General features: G+C 43.6%; 2 protein-coding genes across 8 annotated transcripts in view; one reads left to right on the forward strand and one right to left on the reverse strand.

Annotated features, from left to right (window-relative positions):
- klf4 (Kruppel like factor 4) overlaps positions 1–18738 on the forward strand; it is a 42620-nt gene extending 23882 nt beyond the window's left edge. For 3 of the 6 annotated variants that reach the window (XM_030084807.1, XM_030084808.1, XM_030084809.1), the window contains 4 exons: positions 14711–14822; positions 15601–16495; positions 16887–17057; positions 17539–18738. In XM_030084807.1, coding sequence (XP_029940667.1) covers positions 14733–14822; positions 15601–16495; positions 16887–17057; positions 17539–17714 — 1332 coding nt within the window. In that variant the 5' untranslated portion in view covers positions 14711–14732 and the 3' untranslated portion in view covers positions 17715–18738. Of the gene's footprint in view, positions 1–6; positions 5156–13942; positions 14582–14710; positions 14823–15600; positions 16496–16886; positions 17058–17538 lie in introns of those variants that run through there. The other 3 variants (XM_030084805.1, XM_030084804.1, XM_030084803.1) reach the window with 3 other exon arrangements.
- Positions 18739–20566: 1828 nt separating this feature from the next.
- On the reverse strand, positions 20567–27710 carry rad23b (RAD23 homolog B, nucleotide excision repair protein). Of its 2 annotated transcripts, none has more exons than XM_030085388.1 (10): positions 27518–27710; positions 26556–26637; positions 24190–24269; positions 23304–23503; positions 23145–23197; positions 21981–22108; positions 21765–21900; positions 21542–21669; positions 21194–21385; positions 20567–20958 (listed from the first exon to the last, which is right to left on the reverse strand). In XM_030085388.1, the coding sequence occupies exons 1-10, from the start codon at positions 27581–27583 to the stop codon at positions 20845–20847; spliced, it is 1179 nt and encodes a 392-aa protein (XP_029941248.1). In that variant the 5' UTR covers positions 27584–27710; the 3' UTR covers positions 20567–20844. The 2 variants fall into 2 exon arrangements, with proteins under 2 accessions (XP_029941248.1, XP_029941247.1); XM_030085387.1 differs by having other exon boundaries at positions 23145–23200.
- Positions 27711–27730: the final 20 nt, after the last annotated feature.

The raw sequence follows: 27730 nt of genomic DNA on the forward strand, positions 1-27730 counted from the left end.
GTAAGTCCCGCTTTCACATTTCCCTACTGCAGAAATGATTGCGTTATGCGCTGTAGCTGGTCACCGCGGAGCGTGGAGACCAAGTGGCGCAGTGAAATTGTGATAAACATCAAATTACTCCTGTCGGTGACAAAAACTGTCTCTGTTTCTCACATTTTTTGTGGCTCGGGCCGTCGCCCTCAGAAAAAGGACTGCTTTTGAGACTGAGCTTAATAGCATACCTTATGGAGGAGTGAACAGAAATAACTGCTTTGGCAGCGTTTCGTTCAGAAACAAGTAGTCAGGCCCATTAGTGTTTCTCTTAATATGCAACTTTATTCTTGTAAGTGGAGGATTTTTGCAACATTTACTTGGCCTTCTTTTCCTTTCCGAAACAGCATTTTGATGGATCCTTAAAATAGAGTAGCAAAGGAACGAGAAAATTATTAAAATGAGGGAGACTCGAGGTTCAGAGGGTTGCCTAAGGACTCTTGGACACATGGAAAAGACAACATGGGAATCAAACCAGCTCACTTTACCAACTGAGTCACTTCAATACTACTGTAAAATTAAATGACTGAAACAAAGGTCTACCATTCTACCAGCATTTTTTTTAAGATATGGGTTCAGAATGAGTCTTCAATTGCATTTTGGTAATGATTTAATAATATAGGGGAGACACATGCATTCGCAGTATCTTTAATCCCTGCTGTTTTCCATACGGCACATGCTTGGTCAGCATTTTCTCACTGCTCTGTGAAGCTTTTTTTTTTTTTTTTCCTGTGCTGTCACTGTAACTGAGCTTGTGTGTATAGTTTAAGATAAAAGGCTGCTCCTATCTGTGGGCAGAGGGCGTGTACAGCAGATCAACACGCACATTATCGTCAAGTTTACCCTTGGCCTGATGCCCTGGCTCCTCTCTCATGATGGCATCTGACGTGGTTTCTGTGCCTCCGAGCCCATCGAACATGTCCCGACAGCAGACGGTGCCACATTTGTTCGATCTACAAAGAATTTATACATTCTTGTTCAGTTTTTTTTTTTTTTTTTTAACAGTTTCAGACTTTATGCAAAAATTATGTTTCATATTGATAAAAAGATACATTGACAGCTCTGATACTTCACGAAGCCAAGTGTAATAGTGTTGCTGGCAATGTCCAGTTTGACTTTATAATTTTGGTAACACCCTCATTATGGCTTAATGGGGCTGCGAGAATGACGTAATCCTACTGAGACCCCAGACTCAACGGAAAACCCCCTCAACAATGATCCGTCTCTGACCCGGGCCGTGCCGCTGTGTCCTCAACACCTGCTGCTCGCCTGCACATGCTTTCTCCTCACTTATATCATTCTTTTTTCTTTTTTTTTTCTTTAAAACTTGCTCCTCGTCCCCCACTTCTCGCCACATCCTCCATCTGGCTTGTTTCACCACTGGACTGCAGCTTCACACTTTATTCCCACGTTCAACCGCGCACTCCTGGAAAGAAAGCAGAAGAACCGAAATACTTAAATGTTTCATTCCTTCGTGTATATTTTGATCTAATTGGGCTGATACGGCGGCTTGTTCTGTTTTTTAGCACTCGCAGCTTGGCTCAGGAAGCTGGCACTGCAGCAGCAGCTATGGCGACGATGTTGATAGTGACGATGAAGACAATAATAATGGTAGGAGTAATGGAATACTACTCTCAGGTCTGTAGTGGCTGCTTACGCACGTATCGGAGTGAGTCACCGGGAGGGGAGGGTCTTTCTTCACTTCAGCTCCGCGCTGAGGTATTTTAAATAGTGCCGGGGAAAAAAAAAAAAAAAAACTGGTTTGACAGACAGTTGCACAATCTGGATTCTCGTGTTATTGAGCGCAGGGAAAGTGGTAGTTGATGCGTTGATGAAAGCTGTGTGTGCAGATGAAAGTGAGGGAAGGCTAAATAGAAGGGATGAAGAGAAAGCTGAAGGGAGAAACAGTGCAGGGGGAAAATAAACGTGCCATTTGGAAGACAGTTTATCATTATCGCCCTCACTTTGTGGGGCTTGCAGAGTATTTTACAACACAGCAGTCAATGTGTAAATGACTTTGTTAGTGAAACATAAGAATAATAATTGTTAAATATTTTTGTGTGATGATCTGCTATTATCTTGCAGAGTCAGTGTTTTCACAGTTAAATCATTTTTTCTCCCATACTAAGTTTTGTTGACTGGATGCGTGTTTGTTAAAATGTAAATTGATCATATTTATTGGCAATGTTGGGGTAGTTTCTCAAAAAAAGTATTTAAAGTAATTAGTTACTTGTTACTTGTTACTTCTGTAAATTATAATGACATTACTGCATTTAAAAAGTGATTTTGCAATTGTGTGTATTTACTTGAACAAACATCCCCGCCGTATCGTCACTTAGCCCGTCCACACAGTGTTTAATGTAGAATGTAAACAAAATGGCTGTAAAGCTGTAGGAACGAACAACGTCTCTGTCTGCGGGAAGAGACAGGCGCACAAGTCTCATGACACAGGATTTTAAAAACATGAGGAGTAAAAGTCTTCTCCTAAAAACAAAAAGCTTTCTTTCCATTCACGTCAGACAAAAAAATGAAATGGTCACTAATCAAAATAAAAATAAAGATCTGATGATTTTATCCGATAAAATTAAGGCAGACATGTACATGAAACCATAAAAAAGAAACAGGAAATGCAACTTATTTTATTTATTTTATTCAATACACAGAAAAGACAAAAAATAGTTTATACATTGTAGGTTTGTAAGTGGCTGGAATTGATCCCAGCTTTAGGTGGCGGTGGGATACACCCTCACAAGGTCAGCTCAGAGATACAGTCACACACATTCATGCTTACGGGCATTTTTAGAGCCACCAATTGGCCTCAAGTGCGTGTTTTTGGAGTATGGAAGGAAACCAGAGTACCTTGAGAAAAACCGCATACGCAGACAAACACGGGACGGAAAGCCCAGAGAGGGAAAACAGCACCCTTCTTAACCAGTGAACTCATTTAACTGCATGGAATTAAAAGAAAAAGAAAAAAAAAAAAAAGAATTGAGGGGACGATTCTGCGTAGAAGCGTTGATCCAAAATGCGTTGTTCAAGGCAGAGGTGAGCTGTTCCAAAAATAGCTTTGTGTCTTCCCTGTGGTGGTTCCCAGCTCTGTGACAGAGGAGTGAAACTGACACTGTAATCTTCTCGGCAGTACAATAAACCCAACTTCTATTCATATGGCGCTTTCACACACACACACACACACAGACAACCACATGCAGAACGAGGAAATGAGGATAGTCATAGCTCCTGGGTATGTTCGAGCACACAAACGCAACCGTTCGGCCCCAGCGTCAACTCAGTCACAACAGGTACACAAACTGCTGATTGTTTCTCTCTTCACGTCATCCCGCCGCCTGCCCCGGCCAGCTCACGTACTCCGTCGCTCGGTGCAGGAAGTCGCTCCTTATAGTACCGATTTAACAAGAAAATACACGGTAAGATTTAAATAGAGAAAAAGAAAAGCTTTTTCTTGTTGTATGGGAACATGGTTCCACTTTCATTAAAGCCTCCAAGACAAACAAAAAGTTGTATTTTTCCTCCAGGGCACAGAGTGTGTGTGTGTGTGTGTGTGTGTGTGTGCATAAGCTGACATGGGGCTTGCATGCCCACGCCTCACAGGCTTTTTGTGTTCCATAGTCAGTCCACATCACATTTTCCCCGGTATAGATGTAACTAGCTCATGTCTGCCGTGTGTGTGAGCCGGCATACATACTGCATCTTGGCATTACGGTGTCGTGAAGGAAGCAATAAGTCCCCTCACACACTCTCACACCATCGGCGAGCTGGAGGCCATCCACTCTGGACTGTAAAGTCTATAAACCGATGCAGGGCAACGAGGTCACATAGTTTGAGAGAACCGCTGCAGTGAGTCACACAGTTCGCTTAAAAAAAAAAAAAAAGTCTAGTGGCTTGAGGTATTGTTGGAAAAAACACACAAGGGCACGTTATACAAAAGTACTGAAAAGCGTGAGATACGTCTCTGGAAACCTGTCGACGGCGCATCCAAACCTAACTGCACCATCACCGTCATTTAGTCATTTTGTTTTGTGTGCAGGATTTTTGAAAAAGTAAGAAAGTAGAAAGAATTCATGACATGTATTAACCTCAACTGCTTCTTTTATGGACTGTGGGGAGGTTCCTAGAGTGCGCACAGAAAATCGAAATACGCACAGGGACAATATGCAAACTCAACACAGAAAGGCCTCCAAGCTGGACTCGGATTGTGGCTTTTTCTGTGAGGTGAGAGTGCGGACCACAGCGGTGTGTGACCCAGAGGGAAATGACCACATTTTTCAATGTGATCAAATTGATACAGATAATATAAACTTCACAAATGAAGAAGTAAAATGCCGTTTAACCTCTCTGTCTCTCTCTGCTCGTGTTCCTATTCTGCACGTTTGGTCTTAACGTCGTTTGACTTTTCACTTTGCTACATTTCCAATGCTTTCTTCCTGATTAGTTTATAAATACTGAGGTTGAATGTCTTTTTTCCATCCTCTTTCCAGTCTATCTTCTTCACTAAAGATCAATAAAACTCTGCGTGCAAAAATTACAGTAAATGTGCCAAAACACAGCCAAAATCTAATGATTACCATCCTTTTGTCATGTTTATTAAAACGACTGCCAAGGAAAGCCTAATTTGATTCTTGAGACCTTCGTGTTTTCTCTCAGACCTTGTTGTTGAGGGGGCTCCGTTCTGTGTCATGAATGTTGTTAGCAGATGGAGAACTTACTCATTCGCCTTCAAAGTCTGCCGGTGACTGTAGTTGTTACGACACCAGAGAGTCTCTGATGTCTTTTCAAAAAATATCTGCACACGAGCGTGCTTTGCTGATGTGGCAGATTTCCCATTCTGGTTCTAAAGAAATCCATGCGAACCCACCAATTTAGTTCTAACAGCCAGTTTGCTTCTCAAACTCATTAAATCCATGTGTCTAATGAACAGCCTGTGTTGTAGCGCTCGCTCGGTTTAATGGTAGTGCTCTGTACCTTACTGTGGGACTAAGCATGCACTTTAACATTGTGTGTCTATGTTTTTATTTCTCTTATGCGGGTGATTTGATTCTGAGGAAGAACATTTACCTGCTTTGAACCAGAAAGAACCTCAACCGAGACACCGAGTTGATTACACAAGGTAAGTGAAACTCATAGTTCACAGAGTAAACGTAGATTTGCGGTATTCATCTTCATATGTATAATAGATCCATCCATTTTCGAGCATTTCACCTTATGTGGGGTCATTGGATGTGATTCAAACTGACTGCATGCGAATACAAGGCAACAGTCCATCACAGAGCAGACAGAGACGGATAATAATGAATTAGAACCTCGTGCGCATGATGTTTTTGCTCTGTGGGAGGAAACCGGAGTATCTGGAGAGAACCCATGTACTCCCAGAGAGAACATGCAATCTGTTCACAGAAAGGATTTGAATTGAGGCTCGTTTCCATGTGGAGCGAGAGTCCAGCCCGGATTCAGGTATGAATGCTATCAACGTTTCCATCTGCATCTCGACGAGAGAACAAATCAGCGTATTCCCCAAAAAATGCGAAAGTATTCCCTTAAAGGCTTTTATAAGTCTGTTCCAAAAAAGAAAATGTGATGTAAAATCCATGAAGTTCGGCCTGTAAAGATGATACTTTCACCGCTCTCTCTCCCATGCCAGCTTCACGTCTCTTTATGATTAATGGGGCGCTATCAAATTCCCGCAATCAATGTAAATAGGTCATTTTACGACATTTTATTTCATAGTTAAGTATTTCATTGAGCCAAAAATATTTCTGTAAGTTGAAGAGAGAGTGAGAGACAGGCAGTGAGAGGGGGTGGAAAGAGGTTGGGGAGGGGGGCCGGGGGTTGTTAGCTCACGAGCTGGTGGCCCATCTGGTTTGAGTTACAGAAACCCCCCTCCTCAATTAGACCCAGCATGATGTCAATAAAACGTCAGACTGGAGAAGCCATCACTTAAATTGAGCCTGTCAAGTATTGTTCTTTCCCGGGCATTCCGGCCGGGTTGATCAGTCTGAAATGATTTGTAAGTTTGATTAAGGTTACCACAATGTGCCATTTCTGATTCGATTTGGGTACGTGCCTCGAACACAGTGCCACAAATGTTTCTTTATTATTGATGTTGTACAGAACACACCAAAGAAAATACATCTCCCCGACTCGAGATGCTCTTGAGCGAGAAGCAAGTAATCAACCTCTACTTTGAACTTCTATTTTCCCAGCTATAATTTTCCATGTCTCTACCCTCCGTCCTGAACAACAGTTTTTTTTTTTCTATGCTATGAGTTTTGCCATCCAACTTTCAGATTTATGCGTGATTATTAAAGTGCATACCATAGGGAGGTTTGGAGAAACAGTGGAGACATTTATGTTTCTCGTTTCTTATTGCACTGCCAATTTTTCTTTTCTTTTTTTTTTTTTTTTTTTTGGTTTAGTTTTTTGTGACGGGAGTTTCCCAACAAGGCCGTTTCCTCCCTCCTAAAAATCCACGGATCGTCTTGCAGCACCAACTTGCTGATGCCTCAGGATTATTATTGTCATTGTGCATCTCTGAATGGTCTCGACCAATTGCAGGCATATTTCCAGTGAGTCAATCCAGGGTCTGAAAACACAGCGATCCATGGAAAAGGTCACACATTCCCAACTGCTCCCAGTGGGAAAACAGGAGAGTCCACACCTTCGCAGGAACGCAGAGGCCTGCTACCCTGAAATCTGACAGCAATTACCGCATGAATTTCAGCATATTATAGTGCCAAACACTTTATCTGCGGGCCTCCACTCAGTGGTGCTCCACTCAATCTGGAGATCATCAGCAGAGGACGTGTTGGCAGTTTGGCGGTTTTAACTATAAAAGCTGTGCGTCTTAAGCATTTAAGCTTCAACCAAACTCGCATTATTAATGCTTCAGATTCTGGCTCCGAGATCCGTGAATCGCAATCTGGGACCTACTTGTCGGTGTCACCGAAACGCTGAGTTTCTATCTCGTTACGTATCAGATTTCAATGTGCTTCACAAGCATGAAGATTTAATCAGGGATAGTGAAAATGTGACGGACGTGGTTTAACAGCAGTACACGGAGACGGTCGATGACCCCTCAGTGGCCTTTGAATCGATGTCAGCAATCTTGGAAGCTTGAAGAATGTGGGTGATTGCCTTATTTTCTGTGGAGCCGATGATGCTAATGTAGACTGTAGGATTTGAAGAAAAGGCCTTTAATGACCACATGTTCCTATAGGAACCTCTCTAATGATGTAAAGATGTTACACTGATACACTGAGCATTAATGTGCAAGCATGACTGAAATGCGTGGATTTCCATTTGATTGTTGTGAATAGTTTAAGTTGCTCTGAACTGACTTCAGCAGTTGATGGGTGGGTGGAGTCGACGGTACTAACAGTATCTGATGTACCGTCATGTGTTGACACGTTAACAGCATTTCTCAGATCGTTTCACTTACAATACTGTTGTCTGCACCTCAGTCTTGTCAGCTTCTGTCTCTTACAACTGAAATTACTTGCATTTATGCATCTCCGTCCTGAAGAAATGGTGTCCTGAAGTCGAGAAACTAAGTTTGGCTTTTAGCAAAAATCTGATTTTAGATGTTTTGAGTATGTGGGTCAGTGTTGCCGCACAGCTAAATCAGTAAAAGTTTAAAAACAGAAGCGAAAGTGTGACTTCAGCAATAGCAATGAATCAGCAAACATACGTCAAGTAAAACTTAATATAGCACATGAAGACTTACAATAAATAATGGACACTCTGACAGCACTGATTTCAGAAACTGCTGTGGAGTGAACATTTGGAGAGAAATAGAGAACATTTTTAGTTTTGGTCCTAAAATCCATCTCTCGATGATTCTTTCTGTATAAAAGTGCTCACACACACTCAATTATCATAACAAGGGAAAGAATTTAAAAAAAAAAATCTAAATCAGACATGGATCATAAGGGTGAGTGTTTGTTCTGGAGCAAATTATTTATAAATCCCAATTGTTCACCTTAGCATTTAAAAGGAAACTCATTAAGTTTAAAGTATTTAGTATTAGAGTATGTTTAGACACGTGATTGAAAAATTTGCTTTCGATGGACCTAAAGATTCTATTATCTGTGGTTTAGAAAGTGAAAGCCCCCAAAAAATGGATGGATATGTACTGAGTTTAGGTACAGCTTGTTCTCAGGCTGCCAGTGAAGCAACGACCCAGAGACATTTCTGGATTTGATTTGGGGACTTGCCTTGAAAACACTGCCACAAAATGTTGTTTCTTTATTACAGAGGATGTAGAACATACACAGATGCAGGAAGATACAAGATCATCGGCAAACTTTTTCTTAGAAATGTTATTTTAATCACTGAAAATAATGTTTGAAATCAAACTTTTTCTGTATTGTGACATTAGGGGGGAAAATTGTCTGATCATATTTGTGAGGTTTGTCAGAGTGAACTTAGTTTTACCAAAGGGAGCAGGGATCAACATTTGTTAATCTGCTAGATTCTCGTGTATTTGCTGTGAATGAGAAGCAAATGAAGTCGTGATGTGAGGCTGGCACTGATCCGGGGTCTTAGATCGAAGCGCGGAGCCGTCCAAGTTCTCTGTATGTCAACAAGGTGAGCTCATGGTAAGTCCCTGATTCTCCCATGTCGGGCAGACAGAGAAACACATTCTCTCCGGCTCTGGCGGCCCAGTCCCAGGCCTTTTCTTTTTAGAGGCTTCTAATCCTGGTGGGTCCCGGGCCTGACGTCACGGGGCCCTCCCCCCTCCCCCCTCCACCCCCCTCCCCCCTCCACCCCCCCACCCCTCCGTCTGCCGACGTGCTGTACCCACACTCTAATTTCCTCCGCCGCTCACGAACACCAATCGCTGCCGCGGACCTCTCTGGCTTCTGACGTCTGAGCATCTGATTAAAACGGACTGCCTGGTCTGACGCCTCATCTGGCCAGCTGAGCGAGCGAAACTTTGGGGAGAGGAGGCGCCGAGCGAACGTGTGGGCTGGTGTGAGAGTGGAGCAGCCAACGGAGCTGCCTCTCCTCCCCTCATTCTGCCCCCCCCCCCCGTCACATTCGGCCGACTGGGCCGCGTCATGTGACCAGGAAGTGTGGCTCCCCTCCATTTCCCCTCCTGTCAGAAAGGAAATATTGTAACAGAGGGGGCCGGCGCTGGGCTCTGTTACGTCGCCGGTTAAAAATAACTGGCATATTTAAGGCTGCTGAGGAATCCCAGGGCAGGCAGAGGCTGGACAGCTTGCCGCCCGGCAGGAGCTCTCTCCTCCCTCTCAGTCTGTTCCTCGCCGACTTCACCCCTCTCCGCCTCCCCTTCTGAACCCGTTCCGCTTCACACAAGCCCCTGCAACACGACCACGACCACCACCGTTGTACCTCGACCGCATTTTCCTACTCCGGCGAAAGCCCACCACTAAGTTTTACGACGTGATGAAAGCCCGGTGTGTGTTGGTTGCATCCCAGCCTGCGATCGTAGGTTGGCTGACGGTCCGAGCACAAAGCCCCGACGCCTCAAACATCCTTCACACGCATACCATCACACGGAAGAAGAGCCAGCGAAGCCCCTCGAGCTGTTCGGTCACTCTATGGAAAACTCAACCCAAACTATTCAGTCATAAAAGCAGCGCAGTTCAGCTGAAGACGCTGCCTGGTGGTGAAGATCCAGACCACCGTAACAGGTGTGTCGCTCTGTACCCTGAAAATGTTGCTGAAAAATCAGTAATCCTGATCCTGACGACACTGACTGTAAATCAACAGCACAAGTTGATAAATTACAATATCAATCGGAAAAAAAAACAAAAGGAAAACTTGTTTTAATTGACAGTTCAATAGAAATAAATGCATGAAACTGATTTTTCTACTCAATACAGTTCAAGACTGATGTTTTCAATGTTATTGTCTCACTTCTGTGACGAGGATGAACTGTTTGACTCAAAAGAAGAATATCGACGATTCCTCTGCTTTTCTTTTAGTGATGTCTCTCGCATGTCTTCGGGATTTGGGCTGTTCCTCAGACTGAAAAAAACAATTTGCAGACTTCACCTTAGGCTTTTGGGGATTGTGATCATTCCTGCTACGTTCCCAACGAGCTGTTTGTGATCTTTGAACAGATGTTTTCATATGCACGAGTCAGCCATAACATTATGACCGCCCGCTTGATATTGCGTTTGAACAAACTGCAGTCTTCTGTTTATCCGACAACCTTTTCCATCAAAAACAGCATCGACTTATGCAGCAGCTTGAGCTACAGTATGATTTATTTATTCAGTCTGAGCATATTAACTGGCCTGTTCTCCAAAATGTGCCACAGTGAAGCTTGGTCGCCCATGAACTTGCTTTCCTTCACCCACAAGATGCTCTTATTACTTATTCACAAGATGCTCTTATTATCACTATTCTTCCTGTTTCAAATTGATCAATTTTGAGGACTAAATGGGGCCAATCCGTGTATTAAATAAAAAGCCCAATGCTATAAGTAGACGTTGGGTTAGAAATTGTATTTCAAATATAGCAAGTTGACTCTTCTCATCCTTTGATGTGTTTTCTGTATAAGATTTAAAAAAACAGCTGCTCCGGTGCGTCAAGCTGCAACAATTCAGGACATAAATTTGGGCCTTTATTGCTGCTTGAGGTAAGTCCCCAAAAAACTCAAAGCAGTCTTGGTTCAGTTTAAGCTTTACACAAAGCAGACAGAAAGTCCCCATATATATAATTGCATTAAGTCGAATGTGAGATGAAGTGGAGGGAGTGAGAGCTCCGAGAATCAGCATAGCTTGACTCAGCTTTCAAGAATTAAAGAAAGAATGAAAGCTATTTTTTAATTACCGAACAGCATCTGGAAGAGAGAAGTGAAAACCTCAATATCTGGAGTTATGATCCGCTGATACTCATATTCGCTTGGATGCTTTCCAGGAGGGGGGACTTGACCGGGGGAGGACGAACACGTGCGCGGTTGTTTGTCATCCGTACGACTTATTTATGTGCACTTCTCGGTGACTGGGCCGTGAAATATTTTACCAACGATTTAAAGAGAGGAGCCACAGATTATGTCAGCTGCGCCACCATTATTTAGAAAATAGTACATGTTTGAGGAGCGAAACTGGAAGAGCAGCCAAAACCAACACGTGAGCTCACCTTCAAAACAATGAGTGTTTTCGACGTGCGTCTTCAGGTAGGCGTCAAGACGTCCGCACTTTATCCGTGATGAGAAACGCTGAAGACAAGCCCACTGGAATGCTCAGTGACAGGAAGATATTATACCTCTCAATACAAGACCTCAGCAGCTATTCTCTCCGATACAACAACATTACCTCAGTCTGCCCACGTCTGATTCTCACTGATGTCTTTCAATCACAAACCGTGTTGTCGTGGAAATAATTCATTGTATTCATGTTACTGCATCTCGCCTTTCTGTTTGCCCAATTGCAGAATCTAAATGTCTTGCATTAAGATGTTGCATACAAGTGTTTTGGTGTGAGTTACTAAACGACCATGACTTCATTGTGTTGGGAAAAGAGCACACTATACAGTGGTGTCGTCTTCTCTTCCTTTATCTCTTCTCTGTCGTCCCTCCTCTGCCCGTCAAAGTCAAAGTCGGACTTTTGTTTTCGGGATCGCTTTCAGAACCATTGTCTCCCATCATAAAGAATAAGGCTATAGTGACATGGCTTCTATTGTCTTCCTACCTGCTGGAGGAAGCGGGTCTTCAACAACGAGAGATGTAGCGCGAACAGTTGGTTCGAAGCCATTTCTCATCCGCACGCAGAAGTAAAAATCCTAACCAGCGTGTTATATATAGTTAATATGTCAAATAATGTGCGCGTGTGTTGCTAAACAGGATATGCTTCCTAGTTACTGAGTTCTTGTGTCGATGTAGTCTTCATTTTTCCCAGCGGTTTTGTTTGCCGACCAAAGCTCTCCGCGATCACGCAATTTTCAATTTGAATGAGGATCCAGGCAGACATTTACAGTGCATGCGTCCTGTTGAAATGACGGCGTGTTTGTTGACATGCCTAACAGACAAGATCCTGATGCAGCAGGATCAGCGGCGAGCGCTTTGTTTGCTCTCGCACTGAACTCTTGAGTCAATGTGTCTAATTATGTTGGATAGAGAGGTTTGTGTTAGCTCGCTAGCTCTGTGCAAACAGCGCCTGAACCCAGTTCAAACTCACCACTGAGCTGTATGTTTTAATGCTCGCAGGTAAGGTCGCTTTTTTTTTTTTTTTCCATCCTCCAGACTTTTCATGACAGCACTCCTTCGGATTACTGTATTTTTCAGACACAGTGACAATAAAAAGGTTTCATTGAAGCAGATTTTTCTTTGCTCACTATAGAACCAATGTACAATCGCTAAACAAAGATTTTTTTTGACATTTTAATTATGTGATGTAGTTACACACGAAACAGCTTCATATGTTGCAATCCAGTGCTTTAGATTAACCTGTCTTCCAAAGATTTACGTAACAAGACATCTATCTGGGAAAAATAAAGAGTGTACTGTCTCACAATTCAGCTACAAACAAACTCTATTTAGATTCAGACGTGTGTTGCAGAAACTGGTGGAAAGCCCATGTAATTGTTGAGGGTCTTCAAAGAAAGACATTTTTTGGAGGGAATTCAGCAAAAAAATACTTCCAGAAAATTGATCCTTATATTTTTGTGTCTTGACAGATGTGTCATGTTGTGTACATATAAGTACAAACGCTTTACACAATGTAGATTCCTCCAATGAATAAGTACAAATCTGTGTTTCCAGGGAATCAGGCGTTCCACACACTGCTTGAGCTTCATTACAGGGAGTTTAAAGCCTGCCTCACACTGCAGATTTATTCGAACATCAGCAACTACTCCTTTTTAACATGACCCTTTTTTCCAATGTCAACCTTTCTGAACACACGCATATGTTTTGTTTTGTTTTTCTAAACATCTGATTGAACCACATTTGTGCATTCACACAGCATTTCACATAATATAAGAGTGGTGAATATGAGGATCTTCCCTTCCCTTTAAACCCTCACAGTAACAGCTGAATAGAAGACAACACACAAGACTTTTATCAGAAAAGTGGCCTCTTTGAATTTAAATCCAAACCTTTTGATCTGCATACATGATTTAAAGACATATGTTCTTTTAATAGAAAATAGTTCTGCCTTATATCCACATTTGTTTACACTACTAACTCCCATAGTCCAAGCAACATATAGATTACTTGGTTATTTGTGCAGATCTGTGCTTTGAACATGCTGGTGAATTGATTTTGATACTTATTATTGGTGTTGCAACACTGTGTTTATGAACTATATAACACCAGGAGTACTTTGCACTTTCCTTTAGGTGGTTTCTTCAACAATAGATCTTTTACTAGTGAGTGAGCTCAGGTGTTGAACCTAAGGAACCAGCCCCCTGTCATCTTGCTACCCCCCACTGAAGTCATATCAATCATTCTGTAAAGTTGTACAAACTCAAATGTGAAATTCAGCCATCAGAAACTCACTGTAGACCTTTCACCGTCTTTCTTTCAGACTTTTTCTGTCTGTTTTTCACGGTTAAAACTGAAACACATGTCACACAATATGCGGTGATGACTGACACTTCTGATACAGTGTTCATGATTTGGACCGTTTCAACTGCTTTACATTGTTGAAACTGAATACTTCTTACACCTGAGAGGCAGATGTTGAAGAAAAGTCCAAACTAATCAGTGTTGACAGTGAACAAAATGAAAGCAAGATGAAAAGTGAAACAACTAAACCAGGAAAAAGTCACTTTTCAATTAGTAGTCCAAAACATTACAAACCTAAATCAAATAATCAGGGTGATTTTTTTTTTCTTTTCAATTAAGTTAATAGATAACGTATCCGAAAAAATAATTAATTATTAATTATCAATGTGATCAAAAACATTTGCATCCTTAAAATGTAGTAATACATCCATGGGAGTTTATTGGAGCAGACTGAAGGTGAGCTTTCAGGCGCTGCGCATGTCCAGAGGTGTCTCTGATCCACAGACGTGTTTAAAAAAAAAAACGCCGTCTCTGGTACTGAGTGGTGTCAGTCAGTCAGTCAGTCAGTCAGTCGGTGCGCTGCGTCTGGAAAGATGCGTTTCTTCACCCACTTCTCGCAGGAATAATAGCAGTAAGGATAGGTGCTGTTGCTATGAATACAAACAAACCTCTCTCTCTCTCCCTCTCAAATTGTTGTTCCTGTCTTGTTGCTGCGTAACGTCACGTAGGCGTTTCCCTTAGATTTAAGGATAACCTCTCTCACGCGTTTTTCTCAGTTCGGTCCTGCATGGCTACGGGCGGGAGGGATTCCCCCCTGTGCGTCGCCTCTCGGTCTTCCCCTTCTTCTACATTTGCTTTTAAAGAACTCTCGGCGTTGACTTGCTTCCCTCCCCGGCGCGCCCATCAGCATGTCCTGGAGCGAGAGCGTTGCGCGCGACGCGGAGCCGAAACTTTAATCCCGGGAATATATTTTATTTAAAGAAAAGACAAAATAAAAAAAGAAAAAGAACAAAACCAAGTGCAGCCGCAGCCGTCAGACAGATTCTCACTGATGAGGTGTGGACCTTGTGAAACTTTCATTGACAGCTGATCGACTGATCGGCTCGTGGACTGGAACCGGCTGCGCTCGCGCCTCCGGGATCGCTCCTCACGGATTTACGCTCTTTTTTTTCTCTTTATTTGCAGGCAGCCTCCAAATGACGTCGAGATGGCTCTAGGTGGGACACTTTTGCCGTCCATTTCCACGTTTGCCAGCGGCCCCACTGTCAAGAGTAAATCCATAGGAAGTGCCAATTTAGTGAGTAGCCCGCGGCGGCTTCTTATTCATTACGCGCGCGCGCATGCCGAATGGTCGTGGGCATCATCAGAGAGAGTTGTTAAAAGGGTCTGTTAAAAGGGAAGAGAATGCGGCCCGTGCAGTTTGTTTACAGTGTGTTTGTTTTCCCAATGTGTCGCTCCCATGTTATTATAGCACAGCCAGGGCATGACACCACGCTCTGCTGGGGCGTGCACCGGTTTACACAGGCTACTTCAGAGGGTTTCCAGCCAGCATGGAGACAGCAGAGCGCACATGAGGCGCTGCTGCTCCCTCCAGAGAGGCCATGCTGATGCTCAGGCTCAGTGTTGTTGTTTTGTAATACCGCTGCAAGAATAACCAGATCATTTTCCCTGAGACTTTTCTTTTTTTTGTGTATGTATCCCAGAAAAAAATGTGCCCTTCCTTTGCTACTTCTGGTGTTTTCCAATGCAATTTCATGGCTTGTGATAGATATCAGTATTCGAGGAAGTGCTTCGTGCCAAGGACAATTTCTGCTCCTGACTTCGCTCTGTAACCGAGCTGTCATAATAATCACTGTCCGTTGCAGAAGCATAAGGTTTTTCCTCTTAAATTCATCACGAGCGTGCACTCGGGACGCTCATCCTTGTGTGTTCAACGCAGCCACCAATTTCTAAGTAGGACAGGTCAAACCTAAGTGTGATTTTCTTGGCCACGTGTCTAATAAACAGTAACATGACTCAAAACAAGCAGACCGCACCGGCGCAGTGGCTAATGTCTCTGTAACTTTCCCCTCTAGAGATGGAAGGAAGAGCTGTCCCATCTTAAGAGATTCAGCGTTCCAGCCGGAAGTAGCTGCCCGAACCCGGACCACCCCGCCGCCGCCAGCACGACGAGCCCCAGCATGTCCAAGAAAGACGCCGAGCCAGACCTCGATTTAGATTATGACTTTATTCTATCGAACTCCATTCTACAGCAACAGCAACAACAGCAACAGCAGCAGCAGCAGCAGCAGCAACAGCAGCAGGAGGACAGCATGGCGTGCGGCTCCGCTCAGGCCCTGTCTCCGTCCCCGGGTTCCTTCTCCTCATCTTACCCTCTTCCGTCCCCTCAAAGCACTGCCAGCGACCTGCTCTATACCATCCCAGACATCAGTGATGTTTCGCCCTCTGGAGGCTTTGTGGCAGAACTCATGAGGCCCGAGTTGGACCCGGCGTACCTCCACCCCACCAGCCTCCACGGCAAGTTCGTGGTCAAGACGACAATGGACATGGGGGAATACGGGCAGTCCATGAACGTGAGCAAGGCCTGCGTCAACGCCGTGTCGGACCCGGCGACCCCGCGCGCCTCGCCGTCCTTCCCGTGTCACCGGATAAAGCAGGAGAACCCCAGCAACTGCACCATCTCGCAGCCCATGGACCTACACCTGGTGGGGGTGAACTCCCAGGGCAGGGGGGGCCCGCAGCAGCGGCCCAGCCACCTGGATCTACACGGGTTCTCCGGCGGGGGGCGGTCCATGACGAGCGGCAGGTTATCCTCATCCTCCTCCCTCTCTCCGGACCATCCTCTCAGCCGGGAGCACCAGGTGCTGGGCCATCCCCACTCTCAGCTTCCTCTACCTCCACAGGGCTACCACCACAGCTCCCCGCAGGGCTACACCTCCTACGCCCAGACGTCGTCCCTGCAGTATCAAGGTCAGAAACCGCTTCACTCCAGTTGCTGCGTCTTTTGCATGTTGTCCTAAGCAGCTGATTGAAAATCATAAAAATTGTAAGATTTTCTCTCACATGTAAAAATGCATACAGAATATATCTAACATATTTATTGTTTTTGAATGTATGAGGTTAATATCTAACAGTCTATCTGAAGTTTGAGAAATGTTTACCGAGAAATATTCTTCATAAAGCCAGAAGATCAGTGGTATTTTTTTTTCTTTATGCAACAAATAACTGAAGGTGTAGAAGCAAAGTTACAAAATCCAACATGGCGGCTCATAAAAACTAACTGATCAGGTCAATCAAGCCTTGCATACTTGAGCTGCCCGTGGTCAAACCCTGTGTTGACCTTGATGTTTTGACTTTCCAGAGCCCCTCATGATCTCCAGCGGGGACTGCCTGCCGGAGGAGACCAAGCCCAAACGCGGCCGGCGCTCCTGGCCGAGGAAGAGGGTGGCGACACACACGTGCGACTACGTCGGCTGCGGGAAGACGTACACAAAGAGCTCCCACCTCAAGGCGCATCACCGGACGCACACAGGTAACGCCGCCGCAGCAGCTTGCAGCGTGGGATGTGAAAATGTTTCTGCTGCTGTTTTACATCTGGCTCCACTTTGGTGACGCGCAGATTACAGGCTTGGTTCGTTCTCTATTTAAAGCTTTTTAACGCCGTGTTTTCATTGTTGGGCGACCAAAGAACCGGCCACATCAGTCGCACGTTATGAACACAAAAAAAAAAAAAAAAAAACGCTTGACTTTTGTGGCGTTGCGGGACGGTTGTTAGATGGGTGGGGGATGGCACGGCGGGAGTAGTTGAGCAGGTGCGGTGAAACAGGTTAGTGCCGATCCCTGCTCAAATACAATCCCCGGGCCGATTGCTTTGGTCTCAGCACACAGGCTGCAGGACAGGACGGACCTCTTTTCCCCGGCGGAGGTGGAGGTGGAGGTGGCCGGGGACCGTTTTGAACCTCGCGGCCGGCGCTAACTGCTGCGTGTGTCTTGTGTGTTTTTCCTTCCCGAAGGGGAGAAGCCTTACCACTGCGACTGGGAGGGCTGCGGCTGGAAGTTCGCGCGTTCGGATGAGCTCACCCGCCACTACAGGAAGCACACCGGCCACCGGCCGTTTCAGTGCCAGAAGTGCGACCGGGCGTTCTCGAGGTCGGACCACCTGGCTCTCCACATGAAGAGACACTTATGAGGCCCCCGGCGGGAGGACGAGACGAGGCGGCAGAGTGGACGAAGGCTCCAGAAACCCTGAACAAACTTGTGACCTACACTTTCTAAAGCCATAATTTGCCTTCGAAGCCGACGTCGAGCAACAAGACAAGCTGTGGTGTTCATGGCTAAAAGAACGTTTTCTCCTCTTACGAGCCTAGAATTTCTCTCAAGACTGATCCTGACGTCGCGCAGGTGACTCGACAAGACCTCTCAACCAGGGTTGTAAACTTTGATGAAAGGGACCAAACTGGAATTTGTCTTATTTAACCGACAAAACTTGGAGGACCAGGTGCCAACAGCTTTTAACTGGAAAAATGTATTTTTTTCGTCAGGGAATCCAGGAGCAACAGACAAAAACATCTCCAGAGGCCTTCTACCAGCATCACGCCGTCATAGTTTAACTACACACTGTTCAAAATACTGTATTAATAAATACACTATATTTATACACACATTTCACCTGCGTTGCCATCGATTTCAGGTACAATGTTAATTTATACAGAATGGTGCTCAGTAACTCTGAAGAAGGTTTTTTTTCTTATTAAAAGGTACCAAAGATAAAGAAAATTATTCAAAAGGGTGAAATGACAAAGTGCCATACAGCTGATTGTGTGTTTCAAGGAAACGTCTCAATACGACTCAAATCAGGTGAACGCTTTTTAAAATGGTGATGGCAATCTACAAACGCACTGCAGCTGCAAAGTGCAATAATTTATATGAGACATTCATATTTTTGTATTGAATGAGTAACTCTGAACAAAGATTTTTTTTTGTTTATAGCCAAAAATATGTAATATAATCTTGAATTTTGTACATTTGTAAATAAAAATGCTTTGTTATGGTTTTGTATTTTACATTATAATAAAATAAAATGTATTTGAAATAACAAAACCAGCTTGACCTTTATACGATTTCTTGGTAGCCACACTAAAAAAAAAAAACATTTTATATAAAGTAAAGCATTAGAAACACCTTGCTTGTCAAGTCCTAGGAAATTATTAGTAGCGGTAACAGTATATTTACCTGGCAATGTAATGGAGAAGCTCATTTAAATGGCAGCCTCAGCTCACAGTCAGCTCAAACACAAAGCCTTGGCTGATAATACGGAGGTGACCTCAGGCAAACTAACACAATGTTGCTGTTAAAAAGGGTTTCAAAAAAAAAAAAAAAAAGATTCACTCTGACAATGTTCCATTTCCATGGGGTTCTCTTTCCACCTGTCAGGGGGAAGAATAGCGAGAACAGCCAAGCTACTGGTTGACATTCAAGGGTGACACCAAATCTGATTTCCACGCTGTGCCGGAGCTCTCAGGTGAACTGGAAGAATAAAAACCCCACGGAGACGCTGTAATGAGATATTGTGTTTTATTGGTTTTGTCATTTTGTTTCACTGCATGCAAAGGATGTGTTTACTGTATTTTCTCACTCACATTCTGAAAATTACAGAATATAATATTTGTGACAAGGCATCATTGTGATCGACACTGAGGATGAAGATGCTCAGACATGTGATCTATTGGCTGCACAGTGCTGGAGTTGGAAAAAAAGAATGGATTTCAAGTTTCTTTAAAGTCAATATTTAGACTATTTAGACACATTTACCTTGAAATAGTATGAATTACTCATTTTCTGGCACTGTTGGTCTCATACCTTGGTCTGTGTTGCCCCCTATAGGATCGCTCGGCATCGGCAGCCTGAGCTCTGAATCAGGCCTACTTTGTCCTAAAATGCTCCACAGGGGTACGGCTGCCTTTTACAAGGGTTGGGGTTATAATTACAGTTTACAGCTTACTAACGGGGCTGATGTAAGGCCGTGAAGTGGGTTTGATGACACCAATAAAGCACACATGAAAATAAATTACACCCTGCATCCTCTTAAAGGGGAACCTAATAGCAACTGTTCCGTTCCTGCATGAGAAAATTACACATGTAGTCATTATCAGCCGTCTCAGGTTATCATTTGTTGTGTTAGTGCATCGTTAACCTGGCCTAAAACTGCGGCTTTGTGCGTCAGTGTCAGGTGTTTTTAATCTTATTTCTATTTGGTTTGAACGGGAAAGTCTACATGTCGGTACTGGGACTGGGTTCAGATTCGGAGCCTGATGCCAGATTTTCTCTGGATGTGATCAGAGTGAGATCGGGGTGTCAAAGATAAGGCTCATGGGCCAGATCCAGCCTGAGGGATGAGATGAGTTTTAAAATATCAGTAACTGCAGTTCTCCATCTGTCCACAAAGGGTAGAGACTTTCCAACAGCGGACAGTCCAGTGCAGAACAGCAGATGGCAGCAATACCTGCACTGCAACAGAGATCTAGCTACACATCCTTCAGCTGCTCTGACTCCATCATGTGACACCCTGCCTTTAGTGGAGAGTAAAACATGAAAACATACAAAAAGGAAGACCAGAGAAAGAACAAGGGTTTGAAATACAAACCTAAATATAGTGACTGTTCTCACTGTACCTAGTTTCGTCTTCTGTCAAACAAAACCAGCAGCCAGCGAAGCATCTTTCTGCAAAACTTTATTTCCTTTTTAAAAAGTGACAGTCATATCAACCGACTCCTCTGACGCCTACGTAAACTTTATACATGTTTAAAACACCTTCATACATGCAACTGCTGCTCAGATTTCTTCACACAGCTCCTGTTAATGATTCCGGCCGTTTCACATGCAGATAATGGTTGTTTGAGAGAAAAGTGTCGTTACTGTCGCTTGTTCTGCGCGTCTCGCTTTTCAAAGACCCGTCTCCACCGACGAGTGGGTGAATACTGTCTGATCGCACCGTGCTGAGATCATACTGGTTTTGTATCAAGTATTTTAAGAAATCAATAGCACACAGGTAATTCATGATGCAAAGTATTGTACTTTAATTTTTTTTTTTTGCCATTTTGAACTGATCACAAACAACAGCCTGTACTCGAACACCAGCCAACAGCTGATAATGATCCAGTGTTATGAGAGAGAGTTGGACGTGGAAGAGGTGAGTGAGATACCTTTGTGGGAAACTAAAAGGCTTGTTGTACACGTATATTGAATATGAGCAATCAAAAAGTACAGGAAGAAGTATGCAAACAAAAAGAAAAAAAAAAAAAAAATGGAAAAAGGCCGTTTCAATCGTCGTCAAAGTTCTGTTGTAAAAGGAAGTTGGCAGCCAGGTTCTCGTTCTTCTCACAGGCAAAGTAGGCTTGTATAACAAGTCCCTCTGGAAATCCTAAGGCTTTTAGCTGAAATGAAACAAAGTCACACGGAAGAACTTTAAATTAGTCAAACAATACTTCATAAGCAAATGGCAACCTCTGCTATGTTGTTTACCGCCGCCTGCGCTGCTTTCGTGGCGAATAAAAAAAATGATGCCGAGGCTTTTGGCGAGATCATCAAAGAAATGGATTTACATAATACTCCAGCACTTCTGTTAAAGCAGCCTGAGGTAATGGGGGGAAAATAAATAAATGCTCTCACCCGCTCTATGGCCTCTTTCTCCTGGGGCGTGACCTGAATATAGTTCATGCTTCCACCAGGTGTCTCGCCTCCGATCCCGCCGGCTCCCCCTGCTCCTCCCGCCCCTCCGCCTCCTCCGCCTCCTACGGGCACGGCGTCCGGGTTGGGCTCGTTCAGCATCTGGATGAACTCCTCTTGGTGGCTGCTGATCTCCTGCAATGGCGGATGAAAAACTTTGAGCGCACGGTCCACTCGACACTCGTTGGTGAGAACAAGTGTGAAATATCACCGATCGGTGTTCTGACACACTGCATCAACGTTCATCTTTTCGGCGCAGCTATCATTTCAAAGGCGTTCGGCCCACTTCACCTGCAGCAGCTCGGGGTTTTCCCTGCCGATCTCCTGCAGCAGAGCGGGCAGCAGGGCGGCGTTCTGCTGGATCAGCTGTCGCATCACGTGGAACTGGGGCTGGTTTCTCAGGAAGCTCAAGGGGTTGGCTGGGAGGAGGCAGGCAGGAGCCACAGCAGGTTGGAACAAAAAACATTTTCTCATCGGAGTTGCGGCACCGCGCTGAACTGTACGGGTTGTTTACCTCCCCCACCGCTGGGCGAGGAGCCGGTGCTGGCGGGGACGCTGATGCCACCTGCAGGCGCCGCCGGAGCGCCGCTGGCCGGAGGCGGCACTGTCTCAGGTACCGATGCAGGGGCCTGATCTCTGCCAGGGAAACCCTGTGTGATGTGAAAACGTCAGCGAGTACTTGGGGTTCACTCTATAAATAGGGCTAAAATAAACGCGGTGCGGCTCTTACTGTGAGCAGGTACTCCACGGCTCTGTCCGGGTTGTTGAAGCTGGCTCTCAGTGCTGCCACCACCTGCTCCCTCTCATAGCCCATCAGCATCATCTCATTCACCATGGCGTCGTAGGACGGGCCTGTTACTAAAGCACACAGCACACCAGACCTTTCTGTTAGGCCAGAAGTCAGATTTTATTTTATTTTTTTAAAGGAAACCATGTCATGCACGTGGCCGTTGCATAATTATCTGAAAAACACATCAGGTTTTCTCAAAGCAGTTTAAAAAGTGAGACTGCACAGGAATCAATCCGTCCACTGGGTCCCATGAAAATAAACAACCTGCATAAAATGCTAAAAATTCACTCATCAGCTACACGAGTCATAATAATTAAGACCTACAGGATTTGCTCAGCGAAAAGCAATATTAGTAAAGTTCAGAGCGTGTGGCTCGTGGGAACTGTGGGATTAAGATCTGGCTGAGCTGCGGTATCAGGCTGCCTATTGATCAGCCTGAGTCAATGTCAGCATGCGCCGATGTCTAACAAAAATAATGTGGGCCTAAAGTAAACATCCTGTATTGAAACGCGGATCCTCAGTCGATTCCAGATAAGACTCCAGTAATTGATGCATGATAAAACATAATCGAATCCGTTACTTTTTCATCAGATCAAAGACTTTTTACTACAGATGTAATGATATGAAAATTTTAAATCATGGCGATCGTGACAGGAACCATCAGTTACTAATACTATTGAAATATTGTTGGATTCTACTTATAAACACAGTGAAATCATTTAAACAATTTTTTATGACCTTCAGGGCTCTTGATACTTGGACAGAGATTCACTGGTCTACAATACATTAGAGTGAAGTTATTGAATTTTATTACTCACAAAACTCCATTCTAACTATGAAAACCCCTTTTCTCAATATAAAACCAAGTGCTGTAGTGTGATCAGTGAAGGCTGTAGTGATTTTGGTGACAGTATTAGATATTTTAGTGGTATCTGTCTTCAGTGTTGCAGTGGTCGCTGCGCACCGCCAGCTGCACATAGAGATCAATCTTATTTCTGCTGTGTGAAAGACAAGTTTTGATAAATTAACTTGTAGCATACTTTCTGTAAGAATGAGGCGTACTTTGTGTGTTTATGTTCAGTTCAAGAGTTAAAGCAGCCTTACCAAGAGTTGACACAGCTTCACTGACAAAGTTTGAAGGTGCCGAAACTTCAGAGCTTCTGTGGAGAAAGAGTTTTACTGAGGAGGAATCGAGGCTTTATCTATCAATGCAAGACGCTCTTCACAGTAGATATTCAAAATCAATCGTCTACCAATCTTTACCCGACAGGGGTGGACGGCGGCTCGGCGGTGGAAGACTGCTTCTCCTCCGGTTTGTCCTCCTTGGCGGGAGACTCTGTTGGCTTGTCTGAGGAGGCGGACGAGGTGGGGGAGGTGGAGGAGGCCGGAGGGGCTGCTGGAGCCGAGGAGCTGGGAGCTGGAGCTGTCGAAGAGGCTGCAGGAGCAGCGGGGGCTGCTTTGACCTGTAAAACCACATTAAATGATATTAAACCAGATCTCCTCACCATTACAGTCATTTCACAAACAGCTGGCCTGAAGATCTTTCAAATGGATGAGATTTTAATGTATTTCTTGTCTTTTCTTGACTTAAATAATGCCTTTAATTAAGGTTAGGCATAAAAAAAAGGTACTTCCTGTTTGCTTTGGAGCAATGTTGATTTTGTGTAAACCTTAGGTGTATAAGGCATTTAGGAAACAGCTCATCGTATTAAAATGGTGTTTGTTTTAATGTAACACTGTCGTCACGTCAGGTGATTTTATAGTCGGACTCCTGAACGGCTCACCAGTCCCATTTCAAATGCTCTGTGGCATAAGTTAGTTAAACAAGCGAGTAAACAACCAACTTTAGCAACTTTCTAGACAAAAATAGTGATTTTGTATATCTATATATATAAAATAGACGGGCACACACGACCCTGACTCCGAGTCAAAGCAGTGAACTACTTGTTCCTGTCAGCCAGAAGAGGCCATTCAACAGGACAAACAGACATAAGTGGCTGACAGTGAAAAGAGTAATCACGGTTCGATATTATCTCGCACTCATAGCATTCAAGGACAAAATGTACAAAAAGACAAGAAACCCCCCCGCACCATGTTCAATAAATAAATAAATCCACCAATTTACTGAAAACGATCTAATCCCACAAACCTTTGTCACCATGACGACCACGAAGTTCTTCTCATCGATTTTGTATTCTTTGAGCGGCGTGTCATCGCTGAGGATTTTACCTGTGGGAACACAGAAAAACAAGCCACAGCTTTACCTCCCATAACCTCCCTGGCGTGAGAGCGTGGAACAAAGATAGCACCGTGCTGCATCGCTGAATGGAGCGGATAAACCATCTGCTTCTGTCACTACACGCGCTTCCTCCTGTTACACTGTGAAGCGCAGCTTTTGTCTGGGAGCGTTTGTGTGTCTGGGAAACAGCGTAACATTCTATACACTGTGTGATCTTTAAAGTGTGTAAGTAGAGCCACATTTGGCTGTTTTCAAACAAAATGTACATAAAAGGTGTGATTGGTGCAGCTTTCTTTTAAAGACAGAACTCCAAAGTTTTTTTTTTCCTGTGAATTTAGTAAGTTGGGTACATCAGCCTCAAATACATCCAGGAGCTCTTGACACACCTCCACCTGCCTTCTCCATCTGTCCACTGCCAACTGCTTGGGAACCCACTCAGGGAGCAGATCTTGTTATCTCCTGTCAGAAATTATTGCTTGTATAAACCCACGTGACACATTTAGCGCGTCAGTGATGTCCTGACATGAGAGTCACGGGGCTGGGAGACACTCCAAACTGAATTTAATAGCTGCCCTGATGATGAAAACTTAAACCGCTGAACTGTAGCGATGCCAGGATGAAGTGGTGCCCAAGCTGTGATCTTTGACCCCCAGAGATCACTTGGAGTCCCGAGGCTTTGCCTGAGCTTGTCCTGTTAGATCTGCATACGTCAAATAAAGCATAAAAGGAAATTTTCTACAAACTAGTGCAGACCGCTTCAGATGAGGAAACTATCCATTGCTTTGACTTTGAAGAATCCTGCTTTTCTACGCTGGTTAGCGTGAGTGTGTCCTGTCCAGAGGCTCGCTTCACTGTAAAGTTTTGGAAATTTAAGAGATCAGATAGACGGTCCACAGTCTTAACTGGCCATCCTGAATCTAAATCTGTTTCTCTGAAAAACGGAATGCTCAGATGCTATATGATACCACATGCTATGAAACTTCGTAATACAGCTTACTTATAAAAAAAGTTGCTTTCCAACTTATCTTTGACCCATGTTTTACTGTCAAATTAACATTTATTTGATGGTGAATATAACTCATGATTCTGCCTAATTGCTATTTTTTTGGGCTGCAAGAGCAAAATCAGAGGAGACAGGAATATGATGGCCTCTTTACAATCGCCAACCCATGCGGATGATGAATAATCAATCCCAATAAAACGCTGCTTATTTGCATATGTATCTGCTTTGCTCCGCCCTCAAAATTTGAGTAGTTAAGGAAATAAAAACATGTTGACAAACTGTTTTCTGCTCCTCCTACCAATACCAAGGACAGGTTTGGACATTGATCCAATTATAAACCAAACAGCATCATGTTATGATTCTTAGAAAACATTAGACAGCAATAAACAAAATGTATATCTGTTAATCACACTTTCCTGACCCTCACAAAACCTACAGATTAGATTTTCTGGAGCACACAGGCGCAGGAGACGTTGATAATTTGGAAAACAATAACTTTTGAAAAGAAATCAAGCAAGTTTTCTAGATTCAAACAAAGGATGCATTAAAAGAGAAAAAAAGCTACACACTTGGGTATTTTTTCTTTCAAAACTGCTCTGAATTGAGGCTACATAGAATCCTTTATAAAATAATGCTACGCTAAGTTTAAGACTGTTGCCAGTTTTTTGATGCACTGAATTTTCAATATAGCGATTTTGTGAATAATTTCACATCATCACTACACTCTGTGTTTCTCTTCAGTAGTCTGTGCTGTAACTTCTTTTTTTTTCCCCCTTCCTACAATGACCTCTGGCTGTTGAGCTGGAAGTTGGTGATTGTGGCCCCCAGCCCCACATCTTCAACATCTGCATTATCTTACTGTCTGGGGTAAAGTTTTTTTTAAATTGATCTCTGATTACCCTTTTCTACTGGTTTAACCATAAAACCTCTGTCTGGCTTTGATGGGGGTTTCTTCTTGATGTAAATTAATTTTTACCCCGGTACTTCCCCTGATGAGAGTTGTTTTTCCTTTGGGTTTTACTAGAATGGAAAGTACCCTGAGACGGCGTTCCTGAAACTGAAAGGAAAACTGAAAAGCAAAAATTCAAGAGAGCTGCAGAATATATTCTCTAATAATTCAGCTGTACTGTTTGAATTATAGTCACATTGAATAACATGTATTCATTCATTCTGACAGTCTACAAAAATGTGCAAATAAACAAATAATAAACAAATAAAATAATGAAAGAATGACAGAAGTGAGTAGAAGTTAAAAACTATTAATTTAACAAACCTGCATATATCAGTTTCTGTCCAGCAACTGAAAATTGCTCCTTTCCCTTCTCCTGTTCGATCCTTTCCTTCAGAGTCTTCACCTGTGAGAAATGGCATTTTTAATTAACGATTAATTCATACGCAGCACCAATGAGTTATTTATCTTTATATTTCAGATACATTCAGTGTTTAAACAAATAAAATCTACTAAGAGCTCATAAAAAAAACTGTTTTGAACAGTGCACATTACATTATACCCCTGATTGTTTTCACTCTGTCTTACAAAAGTATGCCAAACAACACAAACAAACAAGCATGACTCAGTTTCACTTAGGCGCAACAACTGAATCGTGACCATAAACGCAACGACTATATTTCAAATTCGTGATTGTAAATAAAGGTGTCTTTCGAGGGGGGGGGGGAAAGTGTCTAATGTAATAAATAAAACTTGTAGTGACTGAGGGAGGAACGAAGAGTCGACGCTTGGAGCTAACATTAGCTAGCAGATCTTATTTACCACCAAAGATAACCCCACGATGACTCTGCTTTATTCAAGTTTAGTAACACTAACTTGAGACTCCTGACACTGCAGACATGGTTAAAGACTACTAACACCCAAAAGGCGACAACGGCCGTTCAATCCAGAGAAAACTGTGCAATACAAACACGTCAGACAGAGAAAAAGTTGGACTCCATGCTAATCTGTCAACTCTGCCCCATATTAGGAGCCTGAAGTGGGCTCCGACTAAATGCTGAAGACAAATAGGATTTCTAATTAAATGACACTAATCTAATTTAAGTTAATATCCAACAACAAGCCACAGCGCCAGCTCATTCCGAAACCAATCTGTTTATGTTCATAAACGTCTGTCTTTAAACTGTCTAAATATAAACGACCCAAAGTGCACTGGTTTCCAGGATGTACCCAGCTCCCATTCCTCCCCCTTCATGAAGGCATGCTTATTTTTTAAAAACTCTCACCGTCTCCTCTTCATCGATTTCGACTTTAAACGTCTGTTGCTGTAAGGTCTTCAAAGTTATCTGCATTTTGCCGGCGGAGTTGGGATCGCTAGTCCTCGCTTCAACCCTAAATATCCAACTTGGAAGTGACTTTTACTATTTTCGTTGGCTCATCACAAACTGTCAGCCGCCATGACTTTTCCCTTCTTCTTCTGCGTTCTGGTGTCAGACTGC

The sequence above is a fragment of the Salarias fasciatus genome (assembly GCF_902148845.1).
Source record: "Salarias fasciatus chromosome 7 unlocalized genomic scaffold, fSalaFa1.1 super_scaffold_4, whole genome shotgun sequence".
Lineage (NCBI taxonomy): Eukaryota > Metazoa > Chordata > Actinopteri > Blenniiformes > Blenniidae > Salarias > Salarias fasciatus.